At 35.9% G+C, this 18419-nt stretch overlaps 2 protein-coding genes across 2 annotated transcripts in view; one reads left to right on the top strand and one right to left on the bottom strand.

The window, feature by feature from the left end:
* Nucleotides 1-9279, bottom strand: part of LOC110452066 (E3 ubiquitin-protein ligase MGRN1-like) — a 34667-nt gene extending 25388 nt beyond the window's left edge. The window contains exons 1-7 of the mRNA XM_021500347.1: nt 9084-9279; nt 7024-7142; nt 6619-6707; nt 6196-6354; nt 5747-5864; nt 4739-4802; nt 1648-1811 (exon numbers count right to left, since the gene is read on the bottom strand). Coding sequence (XP_021356022.1) covers nt 1648-1811; nt 4739-4802; nt 5747-5864; nt 6196-6354; nt 6619-6707; nt 7024-7142; nt 9084-9171 — 801 coding nt within the window. The 5' untranslated portion in view covers nt 9172-9279. The remainder of the gene's footprint in view (nt 1-1647; nt 1812-4738; nt 4803-5746; nt 5865-6195; nt 6355-6618; nt 6708-7023; nt 7143-9083) is intronic.
* Nucleotides 9280-9484: 205 nt separating this feature from the next.
* On the top strand, nt 9485-17215 carry LOC110452067 (UBA-like domain-containing protein 2-A). The gene is made up of 3 exons (XM_021500349.1): nt 9485-9695; nt 9845-9928; nt 15147-17215. The coding sequence occupies exons 1-3, from the start codon at nt 9588-9590 to the stop codon at nt 15312-15314; spliced, it is 360 nt and encodes a 119-aa protein (XP_021356024.1). The 5' UTR covers nt 9485-9587; the 3' UTR covers nt 15315-17215.
* The last annotated feature ends 1204 nt before the right edge of the window (nt 17216-18419 follow it).

Below are 18419 nucleotides of genomic sequence, written 5' to 3'. Positions count from 1 at the left end.
TGATCCACAATATGGTATTTTTTTTAAACTTTCAGATGGTATAGCTTTAATTATAAGAAAATATGACTTAAATCAAAATGCTGAAAATTTCCACCAGAAGTTTTTGAATTCTTTTCAAAAGAGAGAAAAATCAGACTTTATTTCATTTTCTTGACACAGGAATTGTGAAAAAAATAGGTTGAAAAGTTATAATTTGAAGATATTATTCGCCTTTGAGCTTAGATAGTCAATAATTCCGTGCCTTCCAGCTAAAAATAAAACTAATAAAAATCCAAATTAAAAGTAGCCTCAGTGATGCGATATTGATAAGAATTTTCCTGGGTTTATATTCACTGTAATTCATGTTTAATGTAAAAAAAAGAAAATATATTTTAAAAGATCACACATTTCAAATGGCAGAAGAACACATTTGAAAGGAAAAGGACAAATTTATAACGGTATTGACCAACCCTTCGAAATAAAACGGGAGCACATACGTCTCGCAGCTGGTCATTCCCGTGTTTTCGATTGGCACCTAATATAAGCGACTGTCAAAGACATTCTGAACGGTTTGTTGTTAAAAAACATGATGCTAAATACCTTTTCTCGACCACTTGAAATTCTAAAACATTTAACCACGAAAGAACATTGATACGATATCTCGTTTGAAGTGATCTGAAAGGCCGAAAATCGGCACTTCAACATGGTGTTTCAAGGCGATACTTATACCATCTAATCAAGTATATCGGACGCATTTATGCTTTCTACGGTACTGGAAAAGGTGAATGAAGACCATGCACACTTATTTAAATATATCAACCCATACATGTTGGATGCAGTGTTTGTAACAGGGTGATCAGATCGGCTTACGGCGCCGCCAAATGGACATGTGCGAATCCACCTATGTGTGAATGGCTTATCAGACTGTTTTATCAATGTCAATGGGTCATCCAATTAACTTGACCCCACTGTCCATTAATGTACACGAATTATAACACCTGTTGCCATCTGAAGCTTGATATTTGACTTCACAACTTAGAGAAAAGCATTATTTAACTCCCAGCCTTACAGCGTGTGCTGATCTGTGACGGCCCTGATTATGTTTACGCAATCAGTGTCAGCCACAATACACACATGAGTAGACAGATCATTCTCATTTACTTCTAAATGGTACTGACCAACTTCAACAATTTGAAGATAAAATGTCAGACGAGGAGTGAAACATGGAAAGAGATTGTTTTTAAAAGATACGAGATGGTCTAATTTGCGTTTGAAAAGTGATGGTAGAGGGCTGATTTGAATAATTCCGTTGTGGGGCTCGAAATAATGTCAGGTGAGAGTTTATTCCACTCGGGTATAGTTTGAGGGAAGAATGATGCCTTTCTGGTCTGGGTTTTTGAGTGGGACAAAGATACAGATTTCCCCCATTTTTAAAAACTTAGTAGTCAATTTAGTAGCCACATCATATTTTTAGTAGCCAATAAAAAATAAAAGTAGCCAATGGCTACTATGGCTACCGACAGCGTGAGCCCTGACAGAATATTGAAGCAACTTTATTATTTACTTTCTTATTTTTACATAAATCAGCTCAGTGACCTGTGGATCTAGTAGTAATGAAGTATTGATGCTTCGCTACAAATCTGGGTAGAAATTAGCAGTGTGCATTACCTTTGAGCGATCAGTCTGTTTGTTCTCAATGCCATAGATTTCCTGGAGTAGGTAAGGCAGTCCATCAACGAACTGTTTCTGTTTGAGTGGTTTGATCATGTAACTGCCATCAACGGAGCTCCTCTCCACCACCGCAAATGTCATGTGGGCATGGTTGGTGTGGTCTACAGAAATAAGGATTGGTGATAGTGACAAATTCCATGTGGGCATGGTTGGTGTGGTCTACAGAGAAAAGGATTGGGAGCTCCTCTCCACCACCGCAAATGTCATGTGGGCATGGTTGGTGTGAGTGGTTTGATCATGTAACTGCCATCAGCGGAGCTCCTCTCCACCACCGCAAATGTCATGTGGGCCTGGTTGGTGTGGTCTTCAGAAATAAGGATTGGTGATAGTGACAAATGTCATGTGGACAAGATTTATGTGGTCTACAGAGATAAGGATGGTGGTGGGACAAATTCCATGTGGGCATGGTTGGGGTGGTCTACAGAGATAAGGATTGGTGATAGTGACAAATGTCATGTGGACAAGATTTATGTGGTCTACAGAGATAAGGATTGTGGTGGGACAAATTCCATGTGGGCATGGTTGGTGTGGTCTACAGAAATAAGGATTGGTGATGGTGACAATTGTCGTGTGGACATGGTTGGTGTGGTCTATAGAGATAAGGATTGGTGATAGTGACAAATGTCGTATGGGCATGGTTGGTGTGGTCTAGAGATAAGGATTGGTGATAATGACAAATGTCATGTTGGCATGTTTGGTGTGGTCTACAGAGAAAAGGATTGGTGATAATGACAAATGTCATGTTGGCATGTTTGGTGTGGTCTACAGAGAAAAGGATTGGGAGCTCCTCTCCACCACCGCAAATGTCATGTGGGCATGGTTGGTGTTGTCTACAGAAATAAGGATTGGTGATAGTGACAAATTCCATGTGGGCATGGTTGGCGTGGTCAACAGAGATAAGGATTGGTGATAGTGACAAATGTCGTGTGGGCATGGTTGGTGTGGTCTATAGAGATAAGGATTGGTGATAGTGACAAATGTCGTATGGGCATGGTTGGTGTGGTCTAGAGATAAGGATTGGTGATAATGACAAATGTCATGTGGGCATGGTTTGTGTGGTCTACAGAGAAAAGGATTGGTGATAATGACAAATGTCATGTGTGCATGGTTGGTGTGGTCTACAGAGAAAAGGATTGGTGATAATGACAAATGTCATGTGGGCATGGTTTGTGTGGTCTACAGAGAAAAGGATTGGTGATAATGACAAATGTCATGTGGGCATGGTTTGTGTGGTCTACAGAGAAAAGGATTGGTGATAATGACAAATGTCATGTGGGCATGGTTTGTGTGGTCTACAGAGAAAAGGATTGGTGATAATGACAAATGTCATGTGGGCATGGTTTGTGTGGTCTACAGAGAAAAGGATTGGTGATAGCGACAAATGTCTTGTGGGCATGGTTGGTGTGGTCTAGAGATAAGGATTGGGGATAGTGACAAATGTCGTGTGGGCATGGTTGGTGTAGTCTAGAGATAAGGATTGGTGATAGTGACAAATGTCGTGTGGCCATGGTTGGTGTGGTCTACAGAAATAAGGATTGGTGATGGTGACAATTGTCGTGTGGGCATGGTTGTTGTGGTCTACAGAGATAAGGATTGGTGATAATGACAAATGTCATGTGGGCATGGTTTGTGTGGTCTACAGAGAAAAGGATTGGTGATAATGACAAATGTCATGTGGGCATGGTTGGTGAGTTCTACAGAAATAAGGATTGGTGATAGTGACAAATGGCATGTGGGCATGGTTGGTGTGGTCTACAGGGAAAAGGATTGTTGGTAGTGACAAATTCCATGTGGGCATGGTTGGCGTGGTCAACAGAGATAAGGATTGGTGATAGTGACAAATGTCTTGTGGGCATGGTTGGTGTGGTCTACAGAAATAAGGATTGGTGATGGTGACAATTGTCGTGTGGGCATGGTTGTTGTGGTCTACAGAGATAAGGATTGGTGATAATGACAAATGTCATGTGGGCATGGTTGGTGTGGTCTGCAGAGAAAAGGATTGGTGATAGCGACAAATGTCATGTGGGCATGGTTGGTGTGGTCTGCAGAGAAAAGGATTGGTGATAGCGACAAATGTCATGTGGGCATGGTTGGTGTGTTCTACAGAAATAAGGATTGGTGATAGTGACAAATGTCATGTGGGCATGGTTGGTGAGTTCTACAGAAATAAGGATTGGTGATAGTGACAAATGTCATGTGGGCATTGTTGGTGTGGTCTACAGAGATAAGGATTGGTGATGGTGACAAATGTCATGTGGGCATGGTTGGTGTGTTCTACAGAAATAAGGATTGGTGATAGTGACAAATGGCATGTGGGCATGGTTGGTGTGGTCTACAGACAAAAGGATTGTTGGTAGTGACAAATTCCATGTGGGCATGGTTGGCGTGGTCAACAGAGATAAGGATTGGTGATAGTGACAAATGTCTTGTGGGCATGGTTGGTGTGGTCTAGAGATAAGGATTGGTGATAGTGACAAATGTCGTGTGGGCATGGTTGGTGTAGTCTAGAGATAAGGATTGGTGATAGTGACAAATGTCGTGTGGGCATGGTTGGTGTGGTCTAGAGATAAGGATTGGGGATAGTGACAAATGTCATGTGGACAAGATTTATGTGGTCTACAGGGATAAGGATTGTGGTGGGACAAATTCCATGGGGGCATGGTTGGTGTGGTCTACAGAAATAAGGATTGGTGATAGTGACAAATTCCATGTGGGCATGGTTGGCGTGGTCAACAGAGATAAGGATTGGTGATAGTGACAAATGTCGTGTGGACATGGTTGGTGTGGTCTATAGAGATAAGGATTGGTGATAGTGACAAATGTCATGTGGGCATGGTATGAGTGGTATATACAGATAACAACTATCAACAAAATATTTATAGATTTCTGGTATCCATACTTTGTCTAATTCAAAGGTTGCCTTCTATTTTTCAAAATATTGTACTTATGTGTTATGCAAATGTTAAAGAAAAATAGGAAAGAATGTAAGAAACAAAAAGTTGTTAGAATATGAAAGTTTAATACCAACCATCATCTTCTACTACAGCGTGTATCACTACAGGAACAGTCTCCTTCACTGGGTCAAACTGCCACTAGAAATCACACATAGAAACATCATAGCTAATGTAACAAGAGGACAGCATACATTCGTCTGTCAAATGTTCAAATTAGTCTCTGCCTAATGTCTTGATATAATATGAATATAGACCACTTTTCATCAGAAATCGGTCATAAATGATTAATTTATTGTGTGGAAACTGTTGACTAATAATCAGAGTATGTGATTTAATTATGGGCAGATTTTGTTCATTTCCAAACTTAGCCTTTATCTGTGTCTTTATATAAATACTGATTAAGTTTTCATCATAATCAAAACATATTTCATTAGTTAAGATGTACAAACTGTCAACCAATCAAAGCATAATATGCAAAGTAATTATGCACAAAATTTGCTCAAATTTGAATTTGGCCTTGGTCTATGTATGTTGTTCATGCACATGACAAATTTCATGAATATAGAACGATATTTAATTACCTTGTGGAAACCGTCAAACAATCAGAGCCATATTCCATTAATTACATTGTATGTATGGTTTTTTGCTCATCTTGGAACTCAGTATCTCATACTTGTTAACAAAGTTTCATCAAAATTGAATATTATTTTGGCAAGTAATATTGCAGAAACCAAAGTGTGGAATGATGGACAGCTGACAGACAGCTGACAAGTGCTCCTCATACCAATGTACGTCCCGTCAAAAATGTTACTGATGTGTAGAATGACACACATCCACCAATGAACATAGACATCACATGTAAGTCATCCCGCATCAGGTGACTTACCCGACAACCTTCTCTATGTGTATAAACACAGTATAAAAAGGAGAATACTCCAGGTCTTCATTTCATCACATTGTGGTATAACTTTCAACCTATATTTTCAACAACGATCCCAACATTGGAAGGACACTCAAAAAAATTCTGATGACTGAAAACCCAGAGAGTTGTTGAGCTCAAACCTCTATATGTATATATGTACCTCATCATCCGAGAACTTATTGGGGTCGATGATGTGGGTGGGCTGAGAAAAAACTTGGTTGGCTCCTCTTTTGTAGTGGAATGTCTCGGAGTTCATTGCGGAGTCCCGTGGGCGATATCTACATAATGAAGCAATCTATATTATATATATAAACTTTATTTATCTTACGTATACAACAATTATGAAACAAGTGATTTTAACTTTTATTAATTCTCTTGTTGGCCCGGATGTTAGCACGCAAGGGGTCTTAATGTGGGAGGAAACCGGAGTACCAGGAGAAAACCTACATGGCAGGTGATCCTATACCTTTTCACGTCCAATAAAGCATTTAGTCCATAACTGACCTAGATAGAAAAACTTAAACAGCCGAACATACTATTTGCAAACAAAAACAAGCGTAACATTTAATACCATACACCACTTTGTGACAGGGTAATAAGGATACTTACATGAGCTGACCATTAGTGATTTCTTCCATTGCAAAATAGTAGATGGTGACAGCACACCGAACGTCACAATCAAATGAGAACTCTATGTTGTACCTACAGCCGGGTGATTTTCGGGTTTCTCCATCCTCTGGTAGCTGGGCAGAATCAGCTTCCTCTACTCTGTCAGCACACAAAATGTTATACCTATTGCTTAAGCTTTTTATTCTAAATGGAAGTTTGAACATATAACTATCATGGGATACTGCATAAGAACATTGTAGTTAATCTTTTGATCTTTAATTACACAAAAAGTCCTGTTAAACAAATAAATCAAACTGGAAGTAGTGAAATATTAACAAAAAGCATATTTTATTCCATTATTTATAAGTGCCTACAAGTCTAACCTATCAAAAGGTCTCTGAACTTGAAATAGAAAAAAATCACCTGACAAAGCGGAGTGAGTCCTTCCTGATGTTGACAAGACTCTTCAAGGTCTTGGTGGGCTCATTGCCAGTGGGTGGAGGGTATGGAAACTACAAGTAGCAATAATACTCTGTCATTTACCTAGTATAGTCAGTTTTGCATCCCAAATTAATCATTGAACTGCAACATTTTCTACAAATATTTCACTTTTGAACAAATGAAGATTCACAGCAGGGGAACGGACAGGAACAATTATTAAAGTGAAATGTTTGGCATCAATTTACATGAATGTTTCCCAAAATAAAGGACCAATCCAGAAAATTCAAGTTTTATTCTCTTAATACACACATTCTCCCTGCACCCCTGACATACAAAGTGAAACTTTTGAGGATGCTACAAGTTAGAGTAAAACTTGTAACCACTCACAGGTATTGGTTTACTTCCAAGAAAATTCAGGTCAGAATTTTCTCCAAACAGATATGATTCTGGTTGACTCATGTCAAACCGTTCTCCACCCATGATAAAGTGAGTACCAAAATAGTTACCTGAAAAGACATGAAAGAAAAAATAATTATAACATCTGATGTTATTGGTACAATAATTTAATTAATCATTCTCTGGGGAATACTTACTACATTGCTATAATCTAATGCAATGTTTGAGATACAGCATCGCACTGTTGATGCATTATTGTTGGCTTGACGTGATGTCAGAGTTTGTTAAGGAATTTTACTGAATTGAAGTTTTCTTCAGGGCCCCTTGATGTCTCTAAACACATCATGAAAAAAATGATACTGGCCAATATTCTGTATTCATTTTCATAAGAACATCGCAACACCACCAAAACTAATATATAACAATAGTTTAATGATCAATCACTTAAGGCCCATTTTAATTTACCCTTTCAACATAATTGAATTTAGGGGCTTTTAGGGCCATTTCATCAATTTTAGGACTTTTCAAAGCCAACCATTTATGTAAGGATATTATCAAGCCTTCTACTAACCCAGCTGTCATAAAATGATCATTGATGACTTGGGGAATCCCCTCGTCTACCTGACTGTGACTGCAACCAAAGCTTAAGCGACACCACCTCATGACATGACAGTGATTGCACAAGCTTATCCCTGATGCAAAGTTTAGCATTGATCTTTGAATTTGAGGTATACCTTTTGTACACCATAATTGTTCTGCTCTTTCCCAAATATGGTCTAAATGTATATTTTTTGGAAATTTTGCTAGTTATCTTAATGTTGTATTTACAATGTGGTATTAATTCTATGTTGTTTTTTAAAAAACATTTTGGTAAAGAGGTTGGACAGTAAATCATTATGAAGGTTACATGGAAATTCTAGCCTCAGTTGCAGAATTACGAGTCAAAACCTCAGTTCTAACCAACATTCTACACTCTCACTTAGAATATCCATATCCCACACACCTACACATGTACATGATTGGCTCTAACACCGGAAAAATGTTTGAGGTGAGAGGATGCCCATCTGTTTCCCCCAAGGAGGTGAACTTTGCACCATGGAGGTTTAACAAGGCCCCTGAAGGAGGCTACATTCACCCTAAACTTAAACCCCTTATAAATCATATTCAAAGACCCTGGTTTAAAATTGGAATTTGTATGCGCAATTTGAATATACTGAAGTTGTACATTGGCTATTAGAATTGTGCATAGCGAGGTTAACATAAACGTCAATCTCTTTAGCAACCCAACTGAAAACACTAGGAAATGACATGTTATCCAAGTTCATTTATATACCTAGGTCATGCGGAGCTAAATTTTCCTTTCTAGCAGTAGATAGACGTACAAGCCTAAAATCAAGATAGATGTTGGTATGGGAAACTCCTCAAATCATTGTGAACTTCTCTTGTAATATATGTAGCAGATTACAAATGAGAAAAATAAAAGGCTAAGTTACCTAAATTGATAATTAATTTTTAGAGGTTGTTTCATAACATTCTGTGATGAATGATGAATGTGCTAGACATGTTATAAACATTGAATCTGAAATTTGATAGTGTTTTTAACACGTCTTATAAAATTTCAGAAATGTTTATGTCTTCATTACGGTATTTTAAACAAGGATCTTTGTTTTACATAAATTTCATATGATTTTATGCATTGCCAAAACCAAATTCACATTTTTTTGAGACCGGCATGTCTCTCAGCGAGTAAAAGAGAATCTAAGCTCACTTAGGTCCAGTATATAAGAGTTAGAAATAATGTCATGATTGTCATCAAAATGAGTAATTGTAGAATTTTATATTATAAAACGTTCCATATACTGCTCGACATAACGTAATAACTTATTGATTAATCAGTCCATAGTCCCGTTGTGTCATGCCATTATTGGTGACTACGACGTTTACAATCTAAATAGGTCTGTAAAGGTAGACGTTTCGGTACTTGTTGGCTGATAAATGTTTTAACTGATAGTGATAGGGATTAAATCGCGTCTAGCAGTAGTTTATCTCACCCATTTTCGGAGGATAACGATATGCATTGTTGGAAGCATAGTCGACCTCCTCCACTCCATCATTGTTTCTACTGGTGAAGGCACCCATCTTTTACTGATGGAGTGCAGAAACACCACAATTTTGCTTTTCTTTAACAATCTGTCAAAATGGCGTATTGTGATACTTGTCCACTTCCGTGTGTATGACGTCACGGGAACCTGCTGTAAACATAATGAATTAGTACATTTTTAAAACTTTAGCTATTATATTTACTTAAAGCTATCGTGAGTTACAAATAAATTAGAAATACACATTAAAAACTTCAATTTGCAGTTGTTTACATTTTCATGCTGCATTTTTCACATAGCCACGCCTTTGTTTCCACGAATCAGCCAATCAAATCAATTATGTTAGTGACGTTTGCCTGCCAATCAACTTGATCCTTTTCAACTTCCCCAATCGAACAACAACATTGGATCTATCTTGCTAAGGAAGCTGTGTTTATTTTACACAATACGACAAATATGGAAAATTTAAAAGAACAAGTTATGATAAACCATTTTATTTCAGCAACAGGCTGCCATATAGAGCAAGCTAAACAGTTGTTAACGGCGTCAAAGTGGCAGTTTCAGGTAATGTTTTGGTGCTATCGAGGGTTAGTAAAGTATCATGGCGCATGTGTTTACTTTTTAAAACGAGGTCATTGTGCCCTTTAGTCTTTGTATTGGCCGTTGAATGTATTGCTGTCAACTAACACCAACATATGTTTGTTTTATTACAGACGGCCCTAAGTATGTTCTTTCAAGAATCGGCGATTCCTACGTGTCGAACTTGCAATGGAAACCACACAAATGCTCACTATCCGGTAAGATCATAATATCCGTCTGGACTCCATGTTGATGACATCATCATTCTTGTTGTTGTAGTATTTACTCATTCTTGTTTTGTTTACAAAATGAAATAACAGTTTTATTTATTACTTTTTAACACACGAAGACCTAAAAAGACATTGTTGTGAATTTCTTTAATGTAATAAACGCGTACGATGTCTCACATTGGTAATGACCGGGTTAGGTAAACATTTCATGGAATACGTATAAATACAGACGTGGAGTTTCCGGCAATATCCCGAACTTCCCGTAATTCTAATACAAATCGAAACCATTGCTAATGAAAAAGTGCCAACGTCGTTATCAAAACAACAGTTTGTTATGAGCTTGCCTTCAAGAATGTTGTCCCATTTCTTCCCTGGCCAATACCTACTTAAGTATAACAATCTGTATATAAAAATAATGCCCCTTATACTTTAAAAAAAACTTGCATTATATTATATATACATATAGAGTAATCTTAAAGGAAGATGCATCATTAGAGAAATTAAACGATTTAAACAACATTATGTAAAAAATATGACAGTTGTATAAAAGAAAAAGAGGTATGTAACGCCTTCAATGACAACACTCACAGTTGCTGAAATCAGAAATATATACAGTCTTACTATTGTAATCAATTTATCCAGCAAACATTATTAGACCATTGCTAAGAATAAATCACCACATTTAAAAAAAATAGAAAATCTGAAATCATAAAATAAGCAAGATATATACAGGACCCAAAAAGCAAATGATAAACAGTAAAAAAAGTCAGTGTAAGTGTGAAAATTCTATAAAATATGGAAACAACTTTTGGGAACAAATACAGAAATATTATGGTTCTAAAACGTTTGTAGCCCATTAGAAGCACCATTAGGAGAATGATTGAGCCATCAACTGTTTTAGAGCTGAGGAGTAAAATAATATAACCCAACTCTTTTTTGATATGCTGTCTCAACAAGATTTTAGTCAAAAGATAACTGGCTAAAAGCTGTGAGGGTCTAATAATATTTGTGGTCTTCTTTGGTAAAAGTATTTACTAAAGGTTTATCCATATACTTTCTGATTGCAGGGACTTTCATGATTGTTGTCATTTAAGGTTGTATGCTGTCAGAAGCTTAAACACCTGTGCACACATATCTGATTCGTAGTGAAGTAGATATAGATAGCTGATGAAGAAAAGTACATGTGTATTTTTTTTTTGAATACAGGAAGGCAATGTAAATGTTGTGAAGAACACCATCATTTATTAACATCATTAGCTCTAACAGCTATCTTGTTTGTTGTACATGCATTTGTATACTGGTATGATTACAGTGTCTCAAGTTTTTACTCGTATTAAATGCTAATTATGAACATACCCATTTAAACAGATATTTGTGATATTATTTGTGTTTCCTGTAACTTGTTTGGAAGGTACATGTAGGTTAGTAAAAATATTTTTAAAAAAATATAAATAATTTGATATGGTGGTCTATTCCGTCTTTGCGTATTGCAGAGTTGTCTTCTCTTGAGAAAAGGTATTGATTGTTACGTCATTGGTTTGTGAGAGTAACGTCATCAATTTTTGAGAAAATGACGTAATTTTCTCACACAAACCGATGACGTAACAATCAATACCTGTTCTCAAGAGAAGATAACTCTGCAATACGCAAAGACGGAATTGGAGAGTGATCTGAGAACAGGCTGCTTTCCCTAGCAAAAGAGTGCCTTAATTTAATTTTCCCAAAATGAAGAAAACTGAGGAATATCTGCCTAATTTCTTTAAATAATGATGCTATATTTCCACATTTCATTACAGTAATATATATTTATTATATATAGGTTGGACTGACCATCTGGTCAAACCTCTTTACTTTGGCACCTGTATAGGTACATCTTTAAATTAATTAGTCATCGATCAATGGTTTTAGTGTGATAATGTATAGATACCCATGTGGCTGGGCCACTCTTATGACATTGATAGTATTTTCACCTTCATTAATTTACATTTTGATCATGGTTAGGGCCTGTGTCTCCATCAGTCAGTTGGCTATTCAGTCTTTTTGTCAACAACATTTTGTTTTAATAGTAATTTTCATAAATTTTACATAATACACTATTAATTGTAAAGTTAAAAAAATAGGGGTTATCCTAAGGTCAAGGTCACTCTTGCTAGAAATGCATTGTGTAGAACATAGTAGTTACCTGTCACAAATACATTGTATTGCCCTTCCTTACCCAACAGTGATGTTGCATTGGTGGTAAATAGTATTTGTTGGATATCCAACAAACTTTAATACTATATATATACACAGATATGTAACTAGCTATAGGATACCAAGATCTAAGATGGCCAGTGGTCAAAGTGCAATGTCACAGATACTTGCCGTCTGATTTGTCGGTGCTTATTTTAATTGAAAACATTACTTGAAGGATATTCTACATTATAGCACCATATTTTTCTTGGATCCTAAAATCCAAGATATATAGCTACTGTCTGTTCCTTCTTATTAGTTGAGACATATATAACTTTTGTTTTATATATACAATTTTGATTACTTGCTCAGGTATTTAATATACTGTAAAGCATTATTTATAGGAAACACATTCTGTTCAATGAAAGGAATAATTATCCTAAAAAAAAATGAAAAAAAGTGTCATTCTTGTACTATTGTTTGTCATGAATCACGATAAATAAAGTTATTCAAATTTAAAAAAAGCATTCACAGTTAAATGACAAATATTATTCAACCTATATTCATATGTAACTTCTTACTTTGATTAATTTCTATATCAACATGTCTGGTGGTTTATATTAACCATCCATGTTAGACGGACGTGTCTGATTCATTAATTAAACACGATATATCCATGCCACTTGCCACAGCTTGCACATGCTGGTTTGTATTAGTCATGTGTGTGTTTTGCCTGTTCACTTGGTGTGTCAGACGCACTGTAAAGACGTGTGTAACCTATTCTAGTCTGGGTCACGATCAATATGGCCTTAGTGAGCTCACATGTAGTCCTCTAATAATATACACAGTATACACATGTAGGCTTCAGTACTTAAATTATACCAAGTAGCCCAGTCATAGCACAGTTTTGTAATTATGTGTATGAATTTATTACTCAGCGTGTTGTTAGGGAAAAGACACACATGATATGTTATATATAGAAGTTAGGAGGCATTTTAACACACATGTTGGTTATAGGAAAAATACATACAATAATGTGGTTAGGAGCAATAGAGACATGTATACAAACATGTAGAGGATTATATATGGATAAGTGAAATACACATGACTCCCTATATACATAAAGTAAGGAGGAATATACACCAAGTTTTGAACTGCATTCTTATAAGAGTTTTAGCAGTACCTGCACAGGATTGGAGACATATCAGATATATATACCTGCACAGGATTGGAGACATATCAGATATATATACATGCACAGGATTGGAGACATATCAGATATATATACATGCACGTACTGATTATTTGTCTGAAAACCTGTTCAAAGTTTTAAGATGTTAACTCTAAACATAATACAGTTTAATACTTAATTCAATATTTTTATTTATTTTTACAATAAATAAATTTGAAATGAAAGGTAGATTTTTGATAAATGGAACATGGAGCAGCGGTATTGACCATCTATCTCTAACGTTTTAACTATGCAATTGTAACATGTACATATTACATCAAAGGAGGTCCTTAGAATTACTCAATTGTAGGAAATTAGTGATTATTCATAGAGTTATTTAGCTGATATACACAATTTCCACTTTAGATGAAAGTCATGTCTATAGCTAGGAGTCCTTTGTTTTTCTGAAGGAAAAGGTTTACTTTCGAGAACTGTAGATGATAACAGGTATTCTAGTAGGTCTCTTTGACTTATCAGTTTATCCTTATGATAATTATATGGTTCATTTGTAATTATACTCACAGTACCCATCTCAATATTGTAGAAGTTGAGAATTTGGGGATATGTACATACGTGACATGTATCACTATACTAGTGTATGTGCTGTCCAAGTATCCTGTTTACAAGGAAATATATTGCACTGGTAAAAAGCCAGTTCACCCAGTGTTAGTGTTAGCCTTCATATTGGACATATTACCTGTGTATAGTTAGTTAAACATGCATTGTAATCTGGAACTTTTTTTACCTTAGTTGCATCTCAAGCTCCTAGAAAATAATTAAGGGGAAGCCCGAGGGGTGGGGCATGATAATAAAAGGTTTAATACTTGTTAAAAAATTAGGAACTCTGATCAGATCTCTTCACAAGGAACATTTTGATCATAGCAAACTCAACCCGATTGTGACAGTAAAATCTGGGATTAGCCCCAGACTGTGTTGTATTTAAACGTTTAGATCCCAAGCAGACATTAATATAATGTAGTTTATACATGTACAGAGGGGGGGAAATGCTTTGTCAAATGTTTGTACAGTGGTCCATGTATTTTTTTTTTTTGCTTCAATTTTGTGACTGCGTAAGGGTGGTTTCAACACAAACAACCTCGAGCTCCTGATAATGAACATGCTACACCATGTATCACTTCATCATTAAACTATGGCAGAAAATACTGATATTTTCACACAAGCTTCTCACGTGTGAAAAATATTGATATTCTTTCATATTCCTGAACATACCCAGGTATATATGGTATTTAATGGAAAACCATTAAATATCTTTTATTTACATCTGCTCATACATGGTTGGCATTAAATGACTTTTTGTGCTGTTAAAACCTGAAACTAATGCATGGAATATTGTTATGTTGAAGGTGTACATACATACTGGTATAACCCCTCCACATTAAAGCTATTCTGGTCTCTGTGGAGTATAACATACAGGAATATTTACGGTATAGAGATATATAACCAAAGTGATTGAAGCACTATTTATGCACATGTCAGTCAAATATATATATGTACGTATCAAAACTTTCTTGTGAGATATAAATAATATTGGAAAGCATACCGTATATGCGCAGCATTTGGAGATCAGCCCTAAACTCCCTTGTTTACTCTCTCTATCTATCATATAGTGAATGAACACGCTAGGTAGGTTATTTAGAAAGTAAACAACTCCACACTATTGATTCATAGCCAGGTAGCTCATTCCTCTTATTATGCAACACATGTTTTCTGGCTGTTTATACAACTCGCTGAGAACTAGAGCTGGCAGCTGTGTATGATTATATGTACCTTCCTCTGTTACAGCTCTGTACACCTGCCAATACTCCGGCTACTCCACCCAATTTCCCAGATGCACTGGCTGCATTATCAAAACTTTCAACAACAGAAAAATTCAGCTCATCTCCATATGCTACATCTCCCCAGCAGGTAGCACATTCTCCCAAAGGAATGGAGATAGAAACGCAGCGATAGTAACAATGGGTGCTCTGTTATCTTCTGGAGATTGAATGAGGGAAGAACGGATGAGGAATAAATAGACTTGTGTTATTCGTCCATTCTTAGAGGGAGCCAATAAGGTGGAGGGATGCGAGGACTAGCTGAGCCGTGGTTGGCCTGCAGGCCTGTTTTAGTATGTTTTACATGTGTTATTATTGGAAACAAAGTGCTATAATACCTTACTTGGATACCTCACTTTAGTGTATACCCAAAAGACTACTACCATCTGACAATTTGTGGAAAGACTACCTTTTAGCACTTTCCCACCTAAATATGTGTGTTTATCCAAGTGTCGTTAACAATTTAGTCTGAAATACCCTCTATAGATTTATGTATGGTAAGTTTTATTTTCAATTTTGTCATTATTGATATGATCTAGTACTGTGTGAGGAAATGTGTGATATATATGTTACTGTGATCAGATGAGAGAGTGGTTTGAATGCGGAGAGTAGTATTTGTTGCTTTTTCATGATATAGATGTGTACCAATATTTGCCCCATCCTAAGCAGCGTTCTAGTTTGTTTAGGAAGTAGTATATTTATCCATGCCTTTCTGTTAGAATGAGGCCACATGTGTGGTCTAAATTCTAGCTGTGCAAAGGGTGTCATTGCATTGCTGTGCATTGGGGGAAGTCAAGGTCCTAGATTTGTTTAGCACCTGACCCTTGCCCACTTAGTCATCATGTCTTTCACATTTAACACATCTCTCATGCTCTGATTAAGAACTCCTTCATGATCAGTACAGCAACTCATTTTACAAGAAAATTGTCTTTTTGTGTGAGTTTTGTCGACATTTTACTGAAGACTTGTGTATGCAGATTTGTTCCTGTATAAACATCAGGCTGTCACATACATTGTATATGATTGTGAACTTTATAGAATACAGCATGTAGTTCCACTCGGCTGTGGTTTATACTCATCATATCACAGCGTTTCATGTTTTCTCCTAGAGTTTGTACCTCATAGATTGTGTACAATCAGTTCATCACACATCAACATGAACACTTGTGTGTTACATCATTATGTAAAACTCATAGTGCTGCTGTTTTCCCCCCAAAAAAAATATGAAAAAAATTGACATTTAATGTTTTGCTTTTGTACAGCCTTTTTACAGAAACTTAGAAGTGAAATACAGTATAAACTAGTCACAAGTTAAGATTTTTAAGGTGGACAAATATAACCAATTGAAAATGATGTCAATTCACTTTTGTTATTTGTTTGATTATCTACATTTTGAAGACTATTTACCTTAAACATCATCAAAATTGGATACTATACTGTGATCATGAAACAGTTGGAATTGAAGTTATAATCATGTAATTACATCTCCGATTAATGTCAAGCCCAACAAACTTATGTTACTACTGATCAGTATTTGGTAAGATCACTGCTTCCAGACATTTACACACTATTACCGACTTGACTGCCTTTTTGTATTCTATTTTGCCCATATTATATACTGTATGTTTGTATGTTTTGTACTTTGTACCAAGTTTTGCTTGTTTTAGATCAAATGTGTATTTTGCCCAAAGTTTTCTCATCTTCTCATATCTGGAGAGAACTAATTACATGTTACTTAGTCTCAATTTGTACAAATTTTGTATATACACATTCTAAACTTATTAATACTAGACAAAGTTGATATTTTGTTGATAAAAATGTTGACAAGTCTGCAGCTCCTTGTAATATGTGTACAGTGAAATGATAATTGTATTATACTAATACCTTAAGAGCAAATTTATGATGAATATATGATATTGTTGTACATATGTACTTTTTCTGTTGTCTTGTTCACATGTGAAGGACATTGTCAGAGAAGGGCAGTTACATACTTACCACATGATTTCTGTGAGTAAATAAAAAAAATATTAACAAGAATCAAAGTTCTCCAGATTTTTATTGGTCATTATATAATTAAAATCTCTCAGGAACTAACATGTCTTCATTTACATATGTTGTATTTAAATAGTGATACAAGAATTGAACGGTGCATGCAACAGATGTCGATGGACGCACTAAACTGCCGAGATCACCAGCGTACTTGTACCACACCCATGCCCAGTTTACTTACACATTATTTTCCCTCCGAACATGATCTGGTAGAGGATACATTGTAGGTGATATTTATTGGTATAGTGTAGGTACTTACTGGTACAGAATACATTGTAGGTGATATGTATTGGTATAGTGTAGGTACTTACTGTTACAGAATACATTGTAGGTGATATTTATTGGTATAGTGTAGGTACTTACTGGTACAGAATACATTGTAGGTGATATTTATTGGTATATTGGTATAGTGTAGGTACTTACTGGTACAGAATACATTGTAGGTGATATTTATTGGTATAGTGCAGGTACTTACTGGTACAGAATACATTGTAGGTGATATGTATTGGTATAGTGTAGGTACTTACTGTTACAGAATACATTGTAGGTGATATTTATTGGTATAGTGTAGGTACTTACTGGTACAGAATACATTGTAGGTGATATTTATTGGTATAGTGTAGGTACTTACTGGTACAGAATACATTGTAGGTGATATTTATTGGTATAGTGTAGGTACTTACTGGTACAGAATACATTGTAGGTGATATTTATTGGTATAGTGTAGGTACTTACTGGTACAGAATACATTGTAGGTGATATTTATTGGTATAGTGTAGGTACTTACTGGTACAGAATACATTGTAGGTGATATTTATTGGTATAGTGTAGGTACTTACTGGTACAGAATACATTGTAGGTGATATTTATTGGTATAGTGTAGGTACTTACTGGTACAGAATACATTGTAGGTGATATTTATTGGTATAGTGTAGGTACTTACTGGTACAGAATACATTGTAGGTGATATTTATTGGTATAGTGTAGGTACTTACTGGTACAGAATACATTGTAGGTGATATTTATTGGTATAGTGTAGGTACTTACTGGTACAGAATACATTGTAGGTGATATTTATTGGTATAGTGTAGGTACTTACTGGTACAGAATACATTGTAGGTGATATTTATTGGTATAGTGTAGGTACTTACTGGTACAGAATACATTGTAGGTGATATTTATTGGTATAGTG

Source organism: Mizuhopecten yessoensis, unplaced genomic scaffold (assembly GCF_002113885.1).
Source record: "Mizuhopecten yessoensis strain PY_sf001 unplaced genomic scaffold, ASM211388v2 scaffold6373, whole genome shotgun sequence".
Lineage (NCBI taxonomy): Eukaryota > Metazoa > Mollusca > Bivalvia > Pectinida > Pectinidae > Mizuhopecten > Mizuhopecten yessoensis.
The sequence above is the reverse complement of the archived record's forward strand: the minus strand, read 5'-3'. Positions and strand labels throughout refer to the sequence as shown.